The 14542-nt window shown below is 42.2% G+C and overlaps 1 protein-coding gene across 1 annotated transcript in view; it reads right to left on the reverse strand.

Moving 5' to 3' along the window:
* Positions 1-11085, reverse strand: part of LOC140737759 (basigin-like) — a 70381-nt gene extending 59296 nt beyond the window's left edge. The window contains exon 1 of the mRNA XM_073064383.1: positions 10909-11085. Within this exon, the coding sequence (XP_072920484.1) occupies positions 10909-10984 (76 nt within the window). The 5' untranslated portion in view covers positions 10985-11085. The remainder of the gene's footprint in view (positions 1-10908) is intronic.
* Between the last annotated feature and the right edge of the window lie 3457 nt (positions 11086-14542).

Genomic DNA, 14542 nt, shown 5'->3' on the forward strand with positions numbered 1-14542 from the left:
CAGCTTTTGCAAAGTAAGAGCCTGTTTTATATCCATGGTGATAAATCCGGTAAATTTTTAGTCATCCAACTAAGATGCTCTAAAGTTATACAACATATTACAAAATTCGAATGGAAAATGGGAACATTACTTTGAATCACTCTGAAATTAATGATACATTCCAGAATTACTATTCTCAACTCTATACTGAATCTCTAAATGATAATATTTCTGTCGAGCATTTTTAAAATAGTTTAAACATTCCTAAGCTTTCTCCTGATCTTAAAGCAAAATTGAATGAATCATTATCATTAGAGAAAATATCATCAGCTATTTCTGTACTGCAGTCTGGTAAATCTCCTGGACCTGATGGGTTCTCTGCAGAATTCTATAAATCATTTTCCTCTCTGCTTTTGCATCATCTAATGTTAGTTTTAACGGACCCGTTTAAACATGGTAAATTGCCGGCATCATTTAGTGAGGCATGTATCATTCTTCTAGCGAGAAAAGGTAATGATGCAATAGAGTGTTCCTCGTACAGGCCGATTCCTCTGCTAAATGTTGATGTTAAAATTTTGGCTAAAGTTTTGGCCTGTAGGTTGGAGAATGTTCTACCTTTAGTTATTTCTGAAGACCAAACCGGTTTTATTAAAAATCGTCTCCCTTTTTTAATATACGACGTCTATTTAATATCTTATACTCACCTTCAGCTGGGATTCCTGAATATATCATTTCTCTAGATGCGGAGAAAGCGTTTGATCATGTGGAGTGGAATTATCTTTTTGCGGTTTTAGAAAAATTTGATATTGGACAAAGTTTTATTACGTGGATTAAACTGTAATATTCAAACCCCACTGCTTCTGTCTTGACTAATTCTCAGCAATCCCAACCTTTTAATCTTAAATGTAGCACCTGGCAAGGGTGTCCTTTAAGTCCCTTACTTTTCGATTTGGCTATAGAGCCATTGGTGATTGTGTTTTGAAGTTGTGCTGAAATGACGTGGATTTGGAGGGAGGGTGTTGAGCACAAAGTCTCTCTTTATGCTGATGATCTTTTACTTTTTATTTCAAACCCGACTGCCTCCTTATCCCCAATGTTTTCACTCCTTAACAAATTTAGCCAGCTTTCCGGATTCAAACTTAATTTACATAAGAGTGAACTCTTTCCAATAAATAGAGAAGCACAATTACTAGAATTTTATGACCTCCCTTTTAAAGTAGCAAATAATCAATTTACTTACCTTGGCATTACAGTAACATGAAATTATAAGCGTCTTTTTGGAGAAAATTTCACTAATCTTTCAAATCATACAAAACAGAGTTTAGCACAGTGGTCACCCTTGTCCATGTCTTTGATAGGTTGAATGAATACTGTTAAAATGTGTATCCTTCCTAAATTTTTATGCTTATTTCTAAAGCTTTTTTTGATTCGTTAGATTCTATTATTTCATCCTATCTATGGAAAGGCAAATGTCCCAGACTAAGTAAAGTTCATCTACAAAAACCTAAAAGGGTAGGTGGTATGGCCTTGACCAATTTTCGTTTATATTACTGGGCAGCCAACATACATTGTCTTACTTTTATAATCAGTCTGGCTGCCCAATAGGGGTGGCAATGGAGTTGAACTCCAATAGGAATCTCTCCATCTCCGGACTTCTTCGATCCGCACTTCCTTGCCAATTGCCTAAGTCAATTGTTAATCCAGATATCAGACAGCTCAGTCTGAGTCTCAGACTCAATATGAGCTCAGTTCAGAAAATATAATGGGCTCCGCGGTTTCTCTCTCTCTAGTCCTATTCTACATAATCATCTTTTTCAGCCTTTTATGCAGGATTTAACATTTCTAGACAGGCACAGAAAGGGCATTAGGTGCTTTGAATATCTTTTCATAGATAAGTGCTTTGCAACTTATGAACAATTGTCTGTAAAGTTTGCCCTACCTAACACTCATTTTCTTTAGATATCTCCAAATTAGACACTTTATCAACCCTTTAATACCAAACTTTCCTGAGGTACCCATTAAAAATGTTGTGGATTTGTTTCTTCGTATGAACCCATTGGGTAAAGGTTTAATATCTACTATTCGAGATATGTTAGCGATATTGAGGCGAGCCCCCTTTGACAAAATTAAAACTGCCTAGGAGCATGATTTAAATTTTTCTTTGTCCGATGAGGTTTGGGATTCAATTCTCAAGTCAGTTAATTCAACTTCTCTATGTGCTCGCCACTGCCTTTTACAGTTCAAGGTTGTACACAGGGCTCGTATGTCTAAAACTAAATTGTCGCGGTTCTATCCTGATATTAGTCCCTGTTGTGATAAGTGTAAAGGGGGCGAGGCCTCTCTTATTCATATGTATTGGGCTTGTGCTAGCTTGGAGAAATTCTGGAGAGATGTTTTTTAACTTTATCTTATATACTTAATTGCAATTTGGAACCTAACCCTCTGATTGCTCTTTTCGGTATTTCGGGAGATGTTGACATGCATTTAACTCCGACTAAGCGTCGTACATTGTCTTTCGCCTCTCTTTTGGCCAGATGTGCAGTCCTTCTTAGGTGGAGAGATGCTCCCCACCCACTCATGCTCAATGGTTCAGAGACATTATGTCCTGCTTAGACCTTGAAAAGGTTCATTATTCACTTCTTAATTCGGACATAAATTTTCAAAAGGTGTGGGGACCTTTTCTTGAATATTTTCATAATTCCCGTTTAGATTAATGGTGCATCCCTCCCTTTTTTTTGCATTTAAATCCCTTACTTCCAGCTTCTTATGGTTAAGATTTATGGTTCTTTTTTTTTGATGTGTAAACATATTATAGATTAGGTAGTAGGCAATATGCCTTCTTTTTATAAATACAGCTCTGTGGTGATAAAGTTCTGATTAACTTTTTTATATATCATTAGGTTAGCTTGGAGTTGAGTAGTGGGAGGGTGGGGTGGTAACTAACTTTATACGATTCGACTATGGGTGCTTTTTCTTAATTGTTATGAACTGTACTTCTGATATGTTTGTTTTGCAGTGAATAAACCTCTTTTTTTTACTGTTTTTTGTTTTGTCGCATTGTAGAAACTCATAAAAAAATTAATAAGAAGAAAAGAAGAATAATGTGAGCTGCCTTAATGACAATCGCCCAATAGCACTCACATCTACAGTGATGAAATGCTTTGAGAGGTTGGTCAGGACTAGACTGAACCCTTGCCTCAGCAAGGACCTGGACCCAATGCAATTTGCCTATCGCCACAATAGGTCAACAGCAGACAGAATCTCTATGGCTCTGCACGTGGCCTTAGACCACCTGGACAATACAAACACCTATGTTAGGATCCAGATCCTCGACTATAGGTCAGCATTTAACACCATCATTCCCACAATCCTGATTGATAAGTTACAGAACCTGGGCCTTTGTACCTCACTCTGCAATTGGACCCTCAACTTCCTAACTAGAAGACCACAATCTGTGCAGATTGGTGATAACATCTCCTCCTTGCTGATGATCAACACTGGTGCACCGCAGGGGTGTGTGCTTAGTCCACTGCTCTACTCTCTCTATACCCATGATTATGCGGCTAAGCATAATTCAAATGCCATCTATAAATTTGCTGATGATACAACCATTGTTGGTAGAATCTCAGATGGAGACAAGAGTACAGGAGCAAGATATACTAACTAGTGGAATGGTGTCACAGCAACAACCTTGCATTCAAAGTCAGTAAGACGAAAGAGCTGATTGTGGACTTCAGGAAGAGTAAGACAAAGGAACACATACTAAATCTTATAGAGAGATCAAAAGTGGAGAGAGTGAGCAGCTTCAAGTTCCTGGGTGTCAAGATCTCTGAAGACCTAACCTGGTCCCAGCATATTGATGCAGCTATAAAGGCGGCAAGACAGTGACTATACTTCATTAGGAGTTTGAAGAGATTTGATATGTCACCAAGAACACTCAAAACTTTTATAGGTGTATCATGGAGATCATTCTGATTCTAACCGGCTGCATCACTGCCTAATATGGTGCAGAGGGTTGTAAATTTAGTCGGTTCCATCTTGGGTACTAGCCTACTAACCCAGGACATCTTTAAGGAGCAGTGTCTCAGAAAGGCAGTGTCCATTATTAAGGACCCCTAGCATTCAGGGTATGCCCTTTTCTCACTACTACCATCAGGGAGAGAAGCCTGAAGGCACACACTCATTGATTCAGGAACAGCTTCCTCCCTTCTGCCAACCGATTGCTAAATGGACATTGAACCCATGAACACTACCTCACTTTTTAAATATATATTAATTCTGTTTTTGCATGATTTTTAATCTATTCAACATACATATACAGTAATTGGTTTACTTATATTTTTTTTTTCTTTTTTTTTTCTTTTGTATTGTGTATTGCATTGAACTGCTGCCACTAAGTTAACAAATTTCACAACACGTGCTGGTGATAATAAACCTGACTGATTCTTCTCATTGTTACTGTCAGGAAGGAGGTACAGAAGCCTGAAGGCACACACTTATTCAGAAACAGCTTCTTCCCCTCCGCCATCCAATTTCTAAATGGACATTGAACCCATGAACACTACCTCACTACTTTTTTATTGCTGCTTTTTATTTGCTCTACTTATTTAAAGTTAACTATTTAATAGACATATTCCGTTTTACTGCAATTCCGTTTTTTTCTATATTTATTTGTCATGTATTTCACTGTACCACCGCCATGAAGTTAACAAATTTCATGACATAAGACCTTAAGATCATAAGACATAGGAGCAGAATTAGGCCATTCAGCGACACGATTCCATCATGGCTGATCCCAGATCCCACTCAACCCCATACACCTGCCTTCTCACCATATTTTTTGATGCCCTGACTAATCAGGAAACCATCAACTTCCATCTTAAAGATACCCACGGACTTGGCCTCCACTGCAGTCTGTAGCAAAGCATTCCACAATTTTTCTACTCTCTGGCTAAAAAAAAATTCCTTCTTACCTCAGTTCTAAAGGTCGCCCCTCAATTGTGAGGCTGTGCCCTTTAGTTCCAGATACCCCCACCATAGGAAACATCCTCTCCAAAACCACCTTATCTAGTCCTTTCAACATTCAGTAGGTTTCAATGAGGTTCCACCCGCACTCTTCTAAATTCTAGTGGGTACAGGCCAAAGCTGCCAAACTCGCCTCATATGTTAACCCCTTCATTCCTGGAATCATCCACTGGACTTTCTCCAATGACATCAAATCCCTTCTGAGATATAGGGCCTAGAACTGTTACCATACTCTAAGTGCAGCCTGACTAGTGTCTTATAAAGGCTCAGCATTATCTCCTTGCTTTTATATTCTATTGCCCTTGAAATAAATGCCTGCATTGCATTTGCCTTCTTAACCACAGACTCAACCTGTGAATTAATCTTCTGGGAGTTTTGCATGAGGACTCCTATGGACTCCTTTTACCAAAATGCATCATCATACATTTCCCAATACTGTATTCCATCAGCCACTCTTTTGCCCATTCTTCAAATTTGTCTATGTCCTGCTGCAATCACATTGCTTCCTCATCACTACCTACCCCTCCACCTACCTTCATATCATCTGCAAACTCTTCTGCAAAGCCATCAATTCCATTAATCAAATCATTGGCAAACAATGTGAAAAGTTGCAGTCCCAATACTGACCCCTGAGGAATACCACTAGTCAGTGGTAGCCAACCAGAAAAGACACTTCTTTTGCCTGCCAGCCAATCCGCTATCCACGACAGTATCTTTCCTGCAACGCTATAGGATTTTATCTTGTTAAGCAAACTCGTGAGGTACTTTATCAAATGTCTTCTGAAAATCCAAGTAAATGACATCCACAACCTTTCCTTTGTCCACCCTGCTTGATACTTCCTTCAAGAACTCTAACAGATCTGTCAGGCAAGATTTTCCTTCACAGAAACCATACTGACTTTGACTTATTTTATCATGAGTCTCCAAGTACCTTGAAACCTCATCCTTAATAATAAACTCCAACACTTTCTCAACCACTGAGGTTAAGCTAACTGGCCTATAATTTCCATTCTTTTGCCTTCCTCCCTTCTTAAAAGTGGAGTGACATTTGCAATCTTGTATTCTTCCATGCCTGAATCAAGTGACCTTGAAAGATCATGACCAATGCATCGTTATCTCTTCAGCAACCTCTCTCAGGTCTCTGGGATGTGGTCCATCTGGTCCAGGTGACTTTTCCGCCTTAACACCTTTTAGCTTACCTAGCACTTTTTTCTTTTGTAATAGCAATGACACTCACTCCTGCTCCCTTACACTCACGGACCCCTGCCACACTGCTAGTGTTACCCACAGTGAAGACAGATGCAAAGTACTCATTAAGTACTAAGTTCATTACAGGGATCAATCACTGTGCTGGGAGTGGTCTATAGGCCCCCAAAAAGCCCTCGGGACACCGAGGAGCAGATAAGCAGGCAGATTTTAGAATGGTGCAGGAAATACAGGGTAGTAGTTATGGGTGATTTCAACTTCCTTCATATTGACTGGCACCTCCTGAGTGCAAGGGGGATAGATGGGGCTGAATTTGTCGGGTGTATTCAAGAAGGATTCCTGACACAGTATGTGGACCAGCCGATGAAAGGAGAGACTATACTGGATCTAGTTCTGGGTAATAAACCTGGTCAGGTGACAAACCTCTTGGTGGGGGAGCATTTTGGTGAGAGTGACCACAACTCCCTTAGCTTCAGCATAGCTATGGAAAGGGATAAAATCAGACAAAATGGTAAAGTGCTTAACTGGGTAAGGGCTAACTTTGAAGGGATGAGGCAGGAACTAGCGAGAGTAAATTGGAAACAGATGTTCAAAGGGGAAAGCACAGAAATAATGTGGGAGAAGTTTAGGGACCACTTGAGCTGGGTTCAGGATAGGTTTGTCCCACAGAGGCAAGAAAAAATGATAAGAAAAGGGAACCATGGCTGACGAAACACGTGAGGCAACTAGTCAAGAGGAAAAAAGAAGCATATGTTAGATATAAGAAGTAGAAAGTAGGAATGAGAAATATAGGGTAGCCAGGAAGGAGCTAAAGAAAGGACTTAGGAGAGCTCAAAGGGGGCATGAGAAGTACTTGGCATGTAGGATTAAGGAGAACCCCAAGGCGTTCTATGCGTATGTGAAGAATAGAAGGATGACGAGAACGAAGGTGGGACCACTAAAGGATAAAGAGGGCAACATGTGCCTGGAGGCAGAGGAGGTTGGGGAGGTCCTAAATGAATACCTTGCTTCAGTATTCACACGTGAAAAGGATCTTGATCAGGGTGAGGTTGAAGTAGAGCGGGCCTGTGTGCTGGACAATGTGAGCGGGCCTGTGTGCTGGACAATGTGAGCGGGCCTGTGTGCTGGACAATGTGGAGATTACAGAAGAAGAAGTGTTGGATCTTCTTAAAAACATCAAGATTGATAAATCCCCAGGGCCAGATATGATACACCCCAGGTTGTTGTGGGAATTGAGAGAAGAGATCGCTGGAGCATTAGCTATGATCTTTGAATCACCTTTGGCTACAGGGGAAGTGCCGGAGGACTGGAGAATGGCAAATGTAGTTCCCTTGTTTAAAAAAGGTAATAGGGAGAAACCTGGGAACTATAGACTGCTGAGTCCTACGTCAGTGGTCTGCAAACTACTGGAAAGGATTCTTAAGGATAGGATCTACGAGCATTTGGAGAAGTACAGTCTACTCATGGATAGTCAACATGGCCTTGTGAAGGGAAGAACGTGCCTCATGAGCCTGATTGAGTTTTTTGAAGAGGTAACAAAAGAAATTGATGAGGGTAGGGCAGTGGATGTGGTCTACATGGACTTCAGCAAGGTCCCTCATGAGAGACTCATCCAGTAAGTCATGAGGCATGGGATAAGTGGAAACTTGGCTGTTTGGATAAAAATTGGCTTAAAGGAAGAAAGCAGAGGGTAGTTGTGGAAGGAAAGTATTCTGCCTGGAGGTCGGTGACTAGTGGTGTGCTGCAGGTATCTTTCCAGGGACCCCTGCTATTTGTGATTTTTATAAATGACCTGGATGTAGAGGCGATAGGATGGGTGAGTAAGTTTGCAGATGACACGAAGATTGGAGGAGTTGTGAATGGAGCTGCAGATTGTCGAAGGTTACAAGAGATATAGACTGGCTGCAGAGTTGGGCAGAAAAATGGCAGATGGAGTTCAATCTGGACAAGTGTGAGGTGATGCATTTTGGAAGGGCAAACCAGAATACTGAGTACAGGATTAATGGTCAGTTACTTAAGAGTGTGGATGAACAAAGGGACTTTGGGGTTCAAATCCATACATCCCTCAAGGTCGCTGCGCAGGTTAATAGGGCAGTTAAGAAGGCCACTGGGATGCTAGGCTTCTTTAACGGGGGATTGAGTTCAAGAGCAGAGAGGTCATGTTGCAACTCTACAAATCTCTGGTGAGACTGCACTTAAGAGTATTGTGTTCAATTCTGGTCACCTCATTATAGAAAGGATGTGGAAGCTATGGAGAGGGTGCAGAGGAGATTTACCAGGATGTTGCCTGGTTTGGAGAACAAGTTATATGAAGCATATGAAACTTTTCTCTTTGGAGCATAGAAGAATGAGAGGTGACTTGATAGAGGTCTACAAGATTATGAGAGACATAGATAGGGTGGATAGTCAGTACCTGTTTCCCAGGGCACCAATAGCAAACACCAGAGGGCATATGTACAAAATTAAGGGAGGGAAGTTTAGGGGAGACATCAGGGGTAAGTTTTTTACACAGAGGGTTGTGAGTGCCTGGAATGACTTGCCAGGGATGGTGGTGGAGGCTAAAGCATTAGGGGTATTTAAGAACCTCTTGGACAGGCACATGGATAAAAGAAAAAGAGGATTATGGGGTAGTGGGAGTTTAGTACTTTTTTAAGGATTATATGGGTCGGCACAACATGGAGGGCTGAAGGGCCTGTACTGTGCTATAATGTTCTATTGTTCTATGGTAAGTTCATCTGCCATTTCTTTGACCCCCATTACAACCTAACCAGCATTATTTTCCAGAGGTCCAATATCAAATCTCATCTCCCTTTTACTCTTTATATAATTTATATAACTGAAAAAAAACTTTTGGTATCCAGCTTTATATTATTATCTAGTTTGCCCTCATTGTTTGCCATCTAGTTTGCCATCTTTTCCCTTCCCATAGCTTTTTTTCTGCCTTTTGTTGGATTTCAATAGCTTCCCAATTATCCAACTTCCCACTCACTTTGGCTTATTTTATATGCCCTTTCCTTAGCTTTTATGCAGTCCTTAACTTCTTTTGTCAGCCACAGTTGCCTACCCCTGCCCATTGAGAACTTCTTCCTCTGTGGGACACATCTATCCTGTGCCTTATGAACTATTTCCAGAAACTTCAGCCATCTCGGCTGTGCCGTCATCCCAGGCAGTATCCTCCCCCAATCCACCTCGATAAGCTCCTCTCTCACGCCTCTGTAATTCCCTTTATTCCATTGTGATACTGATACATGTGAGTTGTGCTTCTCCTTAAGTTGTAATATGAACTCACTCATATAATGATCACTGCCTCCTAAAGGTTCCTTTATGTTAAACTCCCTAACAAGATCTGGGTTATTACACAACACCCAATCCCCAAGTGAGCTCAAGCTCAAGCTACTCTTAAAAAACATCTCGTATGCATTCAACAAGTTCCCTCTCTTGTGATCCGACACCAACCTGATTTTCCCAATCCCCTTGCATATTGAAATCCCTCATTACAATTGTATCATTACCTTTATTACAAGCCTTTTCCAGATCCCTTTGCAATAACAGGGGTTTTTTTGCCCTTGCAATTTCTTAACTCCACCCACAAAAATTCAACATTCTGACCTCTCGCTAAAGAGTAGGCTGCTTAAATTTTTCAGCATGGACAAGATAGACTGAAGGGCCTATTTCTGTGCTGTAATTTTCTATGACTATAATTATTAAACTTGTCAGACCTCAATTCCTCTAAAAGCTTTCCCATGACTTGAGGTAAAATTCAGTGTCTGACTTCTGGGGCTTACAAGGAAAAAACACACACTTATCCAGACAGCACTGAAAGATTCCGGCCAGTGATCACCTTGCTTTGGATACAACAGGATGAATCATATCCTCTGCTGGTATAATTATTTTTAAGTTCACCCAACCTTTCCAATACGTCAATGAATGTTTAATCATCTATTGTCTCAACTTTCTCCTATTTCACTAATACTTCGGAAACATCCAATTCTGTAGCAAAATACACTTTGTTTTCTTTTCATTGCCCACAGCAGCCAAGTGCGAGTTCCTGTTTTTGTCCGCAAAGGCCTCACTCCTCCATGCACTACCCTCTTAAACTTGGAAAACTTGAAATGCCACTTCTTTTCTACTCTAGTTTTAGTGACCGTCTTCACATTCTTTTGTAAGTATCCTGTTCTCGCCGGTATTTACAACCTGAGACGTTTCAAAGTTTTAAAGTACATTTATTATCAAAGAACGTATAAATTATACAACCTTGAGATGTGTTTGCTCACAGGTAGCCATAAAGCAGGAAACGCGAATGAACCCGATTTTTTTTTTAAAAAAACGTCAAAAGCAGGCTATTTTTATTTTGCTTTATCTTCGACATTTCCCCACAACTCGACACCTGTTTAATGCGAAAGGCTGCGGTCATCAGCAGCCGAGAGACTGCGGCAAAATAACCGAACGCAGAGGAGGAGAAGGGACACAGCACCTGCACTCTGGTCGCGCAGCCTCTGCAATGAGCGAGAACCCCGCTAAACAAGTGGGTCTCTGCAGTCGTGGGCATTCCCGTTTCGCGAGGGATCCGCGGGACAAGGGCGCACAAGGTCCTGCGAGCGAGCTCACTCGTCTCTCCATGTGACACCAGTTTCATTAGCGCCCGCGTGAATCAGTGAAAGGAGCGATCTACCCCCATCCCATGAACGGGGCACTTACTTGTTTCGACCTTCCTCTGAAAGGAGATAATCAGCAGGAGCGCGGAGAGGGTCCGCTTTTCGAGTGGCCCGAACATCTCGGTCAAAGTGATGCTAGTCTGGCGATGTGCGTCCCTCTGGGAGCTCCGCTACAGTGTGTCTGCTTCCTCCTTCCGCTGGGTGCTACAGCTTCTTGCTATCGGATGCCGCCCCCCTTTTCTAATCTCTTTCCTCCTCCCTCACCTTGTCCAGCGTGAAGGTTAAAGAGCGCGCATCTCCCGATCTACGGCTCCGCCGCTACAAACTTACAGCCTTTAATAAACAAATCCAGCGCATACAATAATATGTTTTTTTCAATTAAAAAGGTTAAACGCACAAAATGTTTCAACAAAGTAAATTATTTAGATTTGCCGAACCGGAACACAGCAAAGTCAGCCCTTCCTGCACACGTGTGAAAACCGGCGGCTCGGTTGTGGAAACTTGCCTGCAAACCAACAGCTTATGATATAGTGATAAAGCTTTGCCATCACGTCCTCAGAGTACGTCCGGCACAACCTGCAGTAATAAGTCACACAGTCATAGAGCACTACAGTACAGAAACAGACCCTTCAGCCCATCCAGTCCGTGCTGCCCTGTTTAATTTCTGCCTAGTCCTATCTACCACACCTATATAGACCTCCCATCCAAACTTCTCGTAAATGGTTCAGTTGAACCAGCACCCACTCCCTCTGCTGGCAGCTCTCTCCACGCTCTGATTGTTTCGGGGTAATAGTGAACTTGGTGTTGTGAGTCCCGGGGCTCCTGTACTTTGTTCCTGGTGGCAGCAATGAGAAGAGAGGATGATGTGGATGGTGAAGGTCTTGATAATGGACGCTGCTTTCCTGCAACAGTGCTCCACCTGTGCCAAGAGGCCTAGGCTAGAATGGCAAGGACACAAGTGCTGGAGTATCTAAGACTAGAAGCAAGACACAGTTTCAATACTAAGACAAGAACAGGGTCACCAGATGCTGTAGGGATTCCAAAAGTTTAATTTTATCCTCCCTTTCAAAGCATGCATTAAAAGGCACCGAGTTTATCTGGAAGTGAAGCATCACAACCATTCATGATACTGGGCTTTGCCTTGTAGGAGTAAAGGCATGCAAACCCTGCCAGAGCTGACATGCATCCAATTCCATCCCTAACTTCAATTGGAATTCTTTATTCCCTCTTAAAATAGCCTCTGAAGGCATACCTGGACTTCTTGTGTAGTTCTGGATCACCGGTCTTGACTGCCACAGATCTACCCTCTTCAGTCCTTGAACCTCTTGGTCCATCCATGGCTTGTAGTTTGGATATGTTCTTGATATTTATTGCTTGTTTATTTATATTTATTATTACAATCTTGCTTTTTTTTCTCATTTTGTCTTTGAAAAGTTGATATCTTTTGCATGTTGATTGTTGTCCACCCTGTTGAGGGCAGGCCATCATAGATTCTATCATTTTTCTTGTATTTTCTGTGAATGCCTGCAAGAAATGAATCTCAGGTTTGTATCCGGTATTTTCTCAAAGGCACATTCTCATCTAGACAGGTCTTGATGAAGTTGATGACAACTGTGGCATATTCATTCAGATATGAAGATGAATCCTGGAATATTGTCCAGTCCACAAAATTAAAACAGTCCTGTAAGCTCTCCTCCACCTCCTTTGAACATACCTTCTTACTCCTCAACACTAGTGCTGAGATATTTAGTCCATGCCAACATACTGGGAGTGGAAGAACAGCCAGAATACTGGTGGGATGGCACGGTAAGCTTTTTTGGTGGTGGTGTAACAGTGATTAAAGGTGTTGGTTCCTCTGGTTCCACAGGTGATGTGTTGGTGGTAGATGCTCAGAGACTTCTTCAAGTTGAAATCCCCCACAATGATAGGGAAGGCATTAGGGTGCTGCTGATCACGTGCTAAATTCCTCCAGTGCCTGTCTGACTTTGGCCTGAGGTGGAATGTAGACCGCTACCAGGATGACGGTAGAAAGCTCCGTTGGCAAATAAAATGGACAAAACTTGACTGCTAGATGTTCCATGTTGGGTGAGCAGGACTGAAGCAGAATGTCACATCTGTGTACCATGATGAGTTAATCATGAAGCATCCTCCCCCTACTCTACCATTAAAATACTCAACTGACCTGTCTTAGTGGAGAATGGGGCAGCACTGCACCTGAAATGGCAAGGGTCAGGAATGCTTCTGAGAAACAAAGTGCACAGCCAGCACCTTCCAGACCATTTACAACCCTCCACTCAGGCCATGCTCTCTTCCCACTGCTGCCATCAGGAAAAAAGGTACAGGAACTTCAGGACTAGTACTACCAAGTTATTACCCTTCATCCATCAGGCTCTTGAACCAGAGGGGATAACTTCACTCAATGCTTGTCCCATCACTGAACGGTTCCCACAACCTACTCACTTGCCTACAGGGTCTCTTCATAGAATAATAGAGAAGCACTGCACAGAAACAGGCCCTTCAGCCCATCTAGTACATGCCAAATCCATTTAAACCCATTTAAGCCAGATTGGTCCCATTGACCTGCACCTGGGCCACAGCCCTCCATATCCCTCTCATGACTCTCTGAGTGAATAGGTTTCCACTCATGTTCCCCTTAAACTTTTCACCTTTCACCCCAACCCATGATCTCTGATTGCAGTCCTAAACCAACCTCAATGGAAAAAGCCTGCTTATATTAACCATATCTATACCCCTTATAATTTTGAATACCTTCATTAAATCTCCTTATAATCTTCTACTTTTTAAGGAATACAATCCTAACTTATTCAATCTTTCATCATAGCTCAGGTCCTACATTCCTGACATCATCCATGTAAGTTTTCTCTGTACTCTTTCAACCTTATCAATCACTTTTTATTGTCATTTCGACCATAACTGCTGGTACAGTACACAGTAAAAACAAGACAACATTTTTCAGGACCATGGTGTTACATGAAACAGTGCAAAAACTAGACTGAACTACGTAAAAAAAAACACAGAGAAAAACTACACTGGACTACAGACCTACCCAGGACCGCATAAAGTGCACAAAACAGTGCAGGCATTACAATAGGGCAGTAAGGTGTCAGTCCAGGCTCTGGGTATTGAGGAGTCTGATAGTTTTGGGGAAGGAACTGTTACATAGTGTGGTCGTGAGAGCCCGAATGCTACTGTGCCTTTTCCCAGATGGCAGGAGGGAGAAGAGTTTGTATGAGGGGTGCGTGGGGTCCTTCATAATGCTGTTTGCCTTGTGGGTGCAGCTTGTAGTGTAAATGTTCGTAATGGCGGGAAGAGAGACCCCGATAATCTTCTCAGCTGACCTCACTATCTGCTGCAGAGTCTTGTGATCCGAGACGGTGCAATTTCTGAACCAGGCAGTGATGCAGCTGCTCAGGATGCTCTCAATACAACCCCTGTAGAATGTGATGAGGATGGGGGGGGTGGGAGATGGACTTCCCTCAGACTTCACAGCAAGTAGAGAAGCTACTGGGCTTTCTTTGCTATGGAGCTGGTGTTGAAGGACCAGGTGAGATTCTCCACCAGGTGAACACCAAGAAACTTGGTGCTCTTCACGATTTCTACTGAGGATCCGTCGATGTTCAGCGGGGAGTGGTCGCTCCATGCCCTCCTGAAGTCAA

This window comes from Hemitrygon akajei, chromosome 13 (genome assembly GCF_048418815.1).
Source record: "Hemitrygon akajei chromosome 13, sHemAka1.3, whole genome shotgun sequence".
NCBI classification, from domain to species: domain Eukaryota; kingdom Metazoa; phylum Chordata; class Chondrichthyes; order Myliobatiformes; family Dasyatidae; genus Hemitrygon; species Hemitrygon akajei.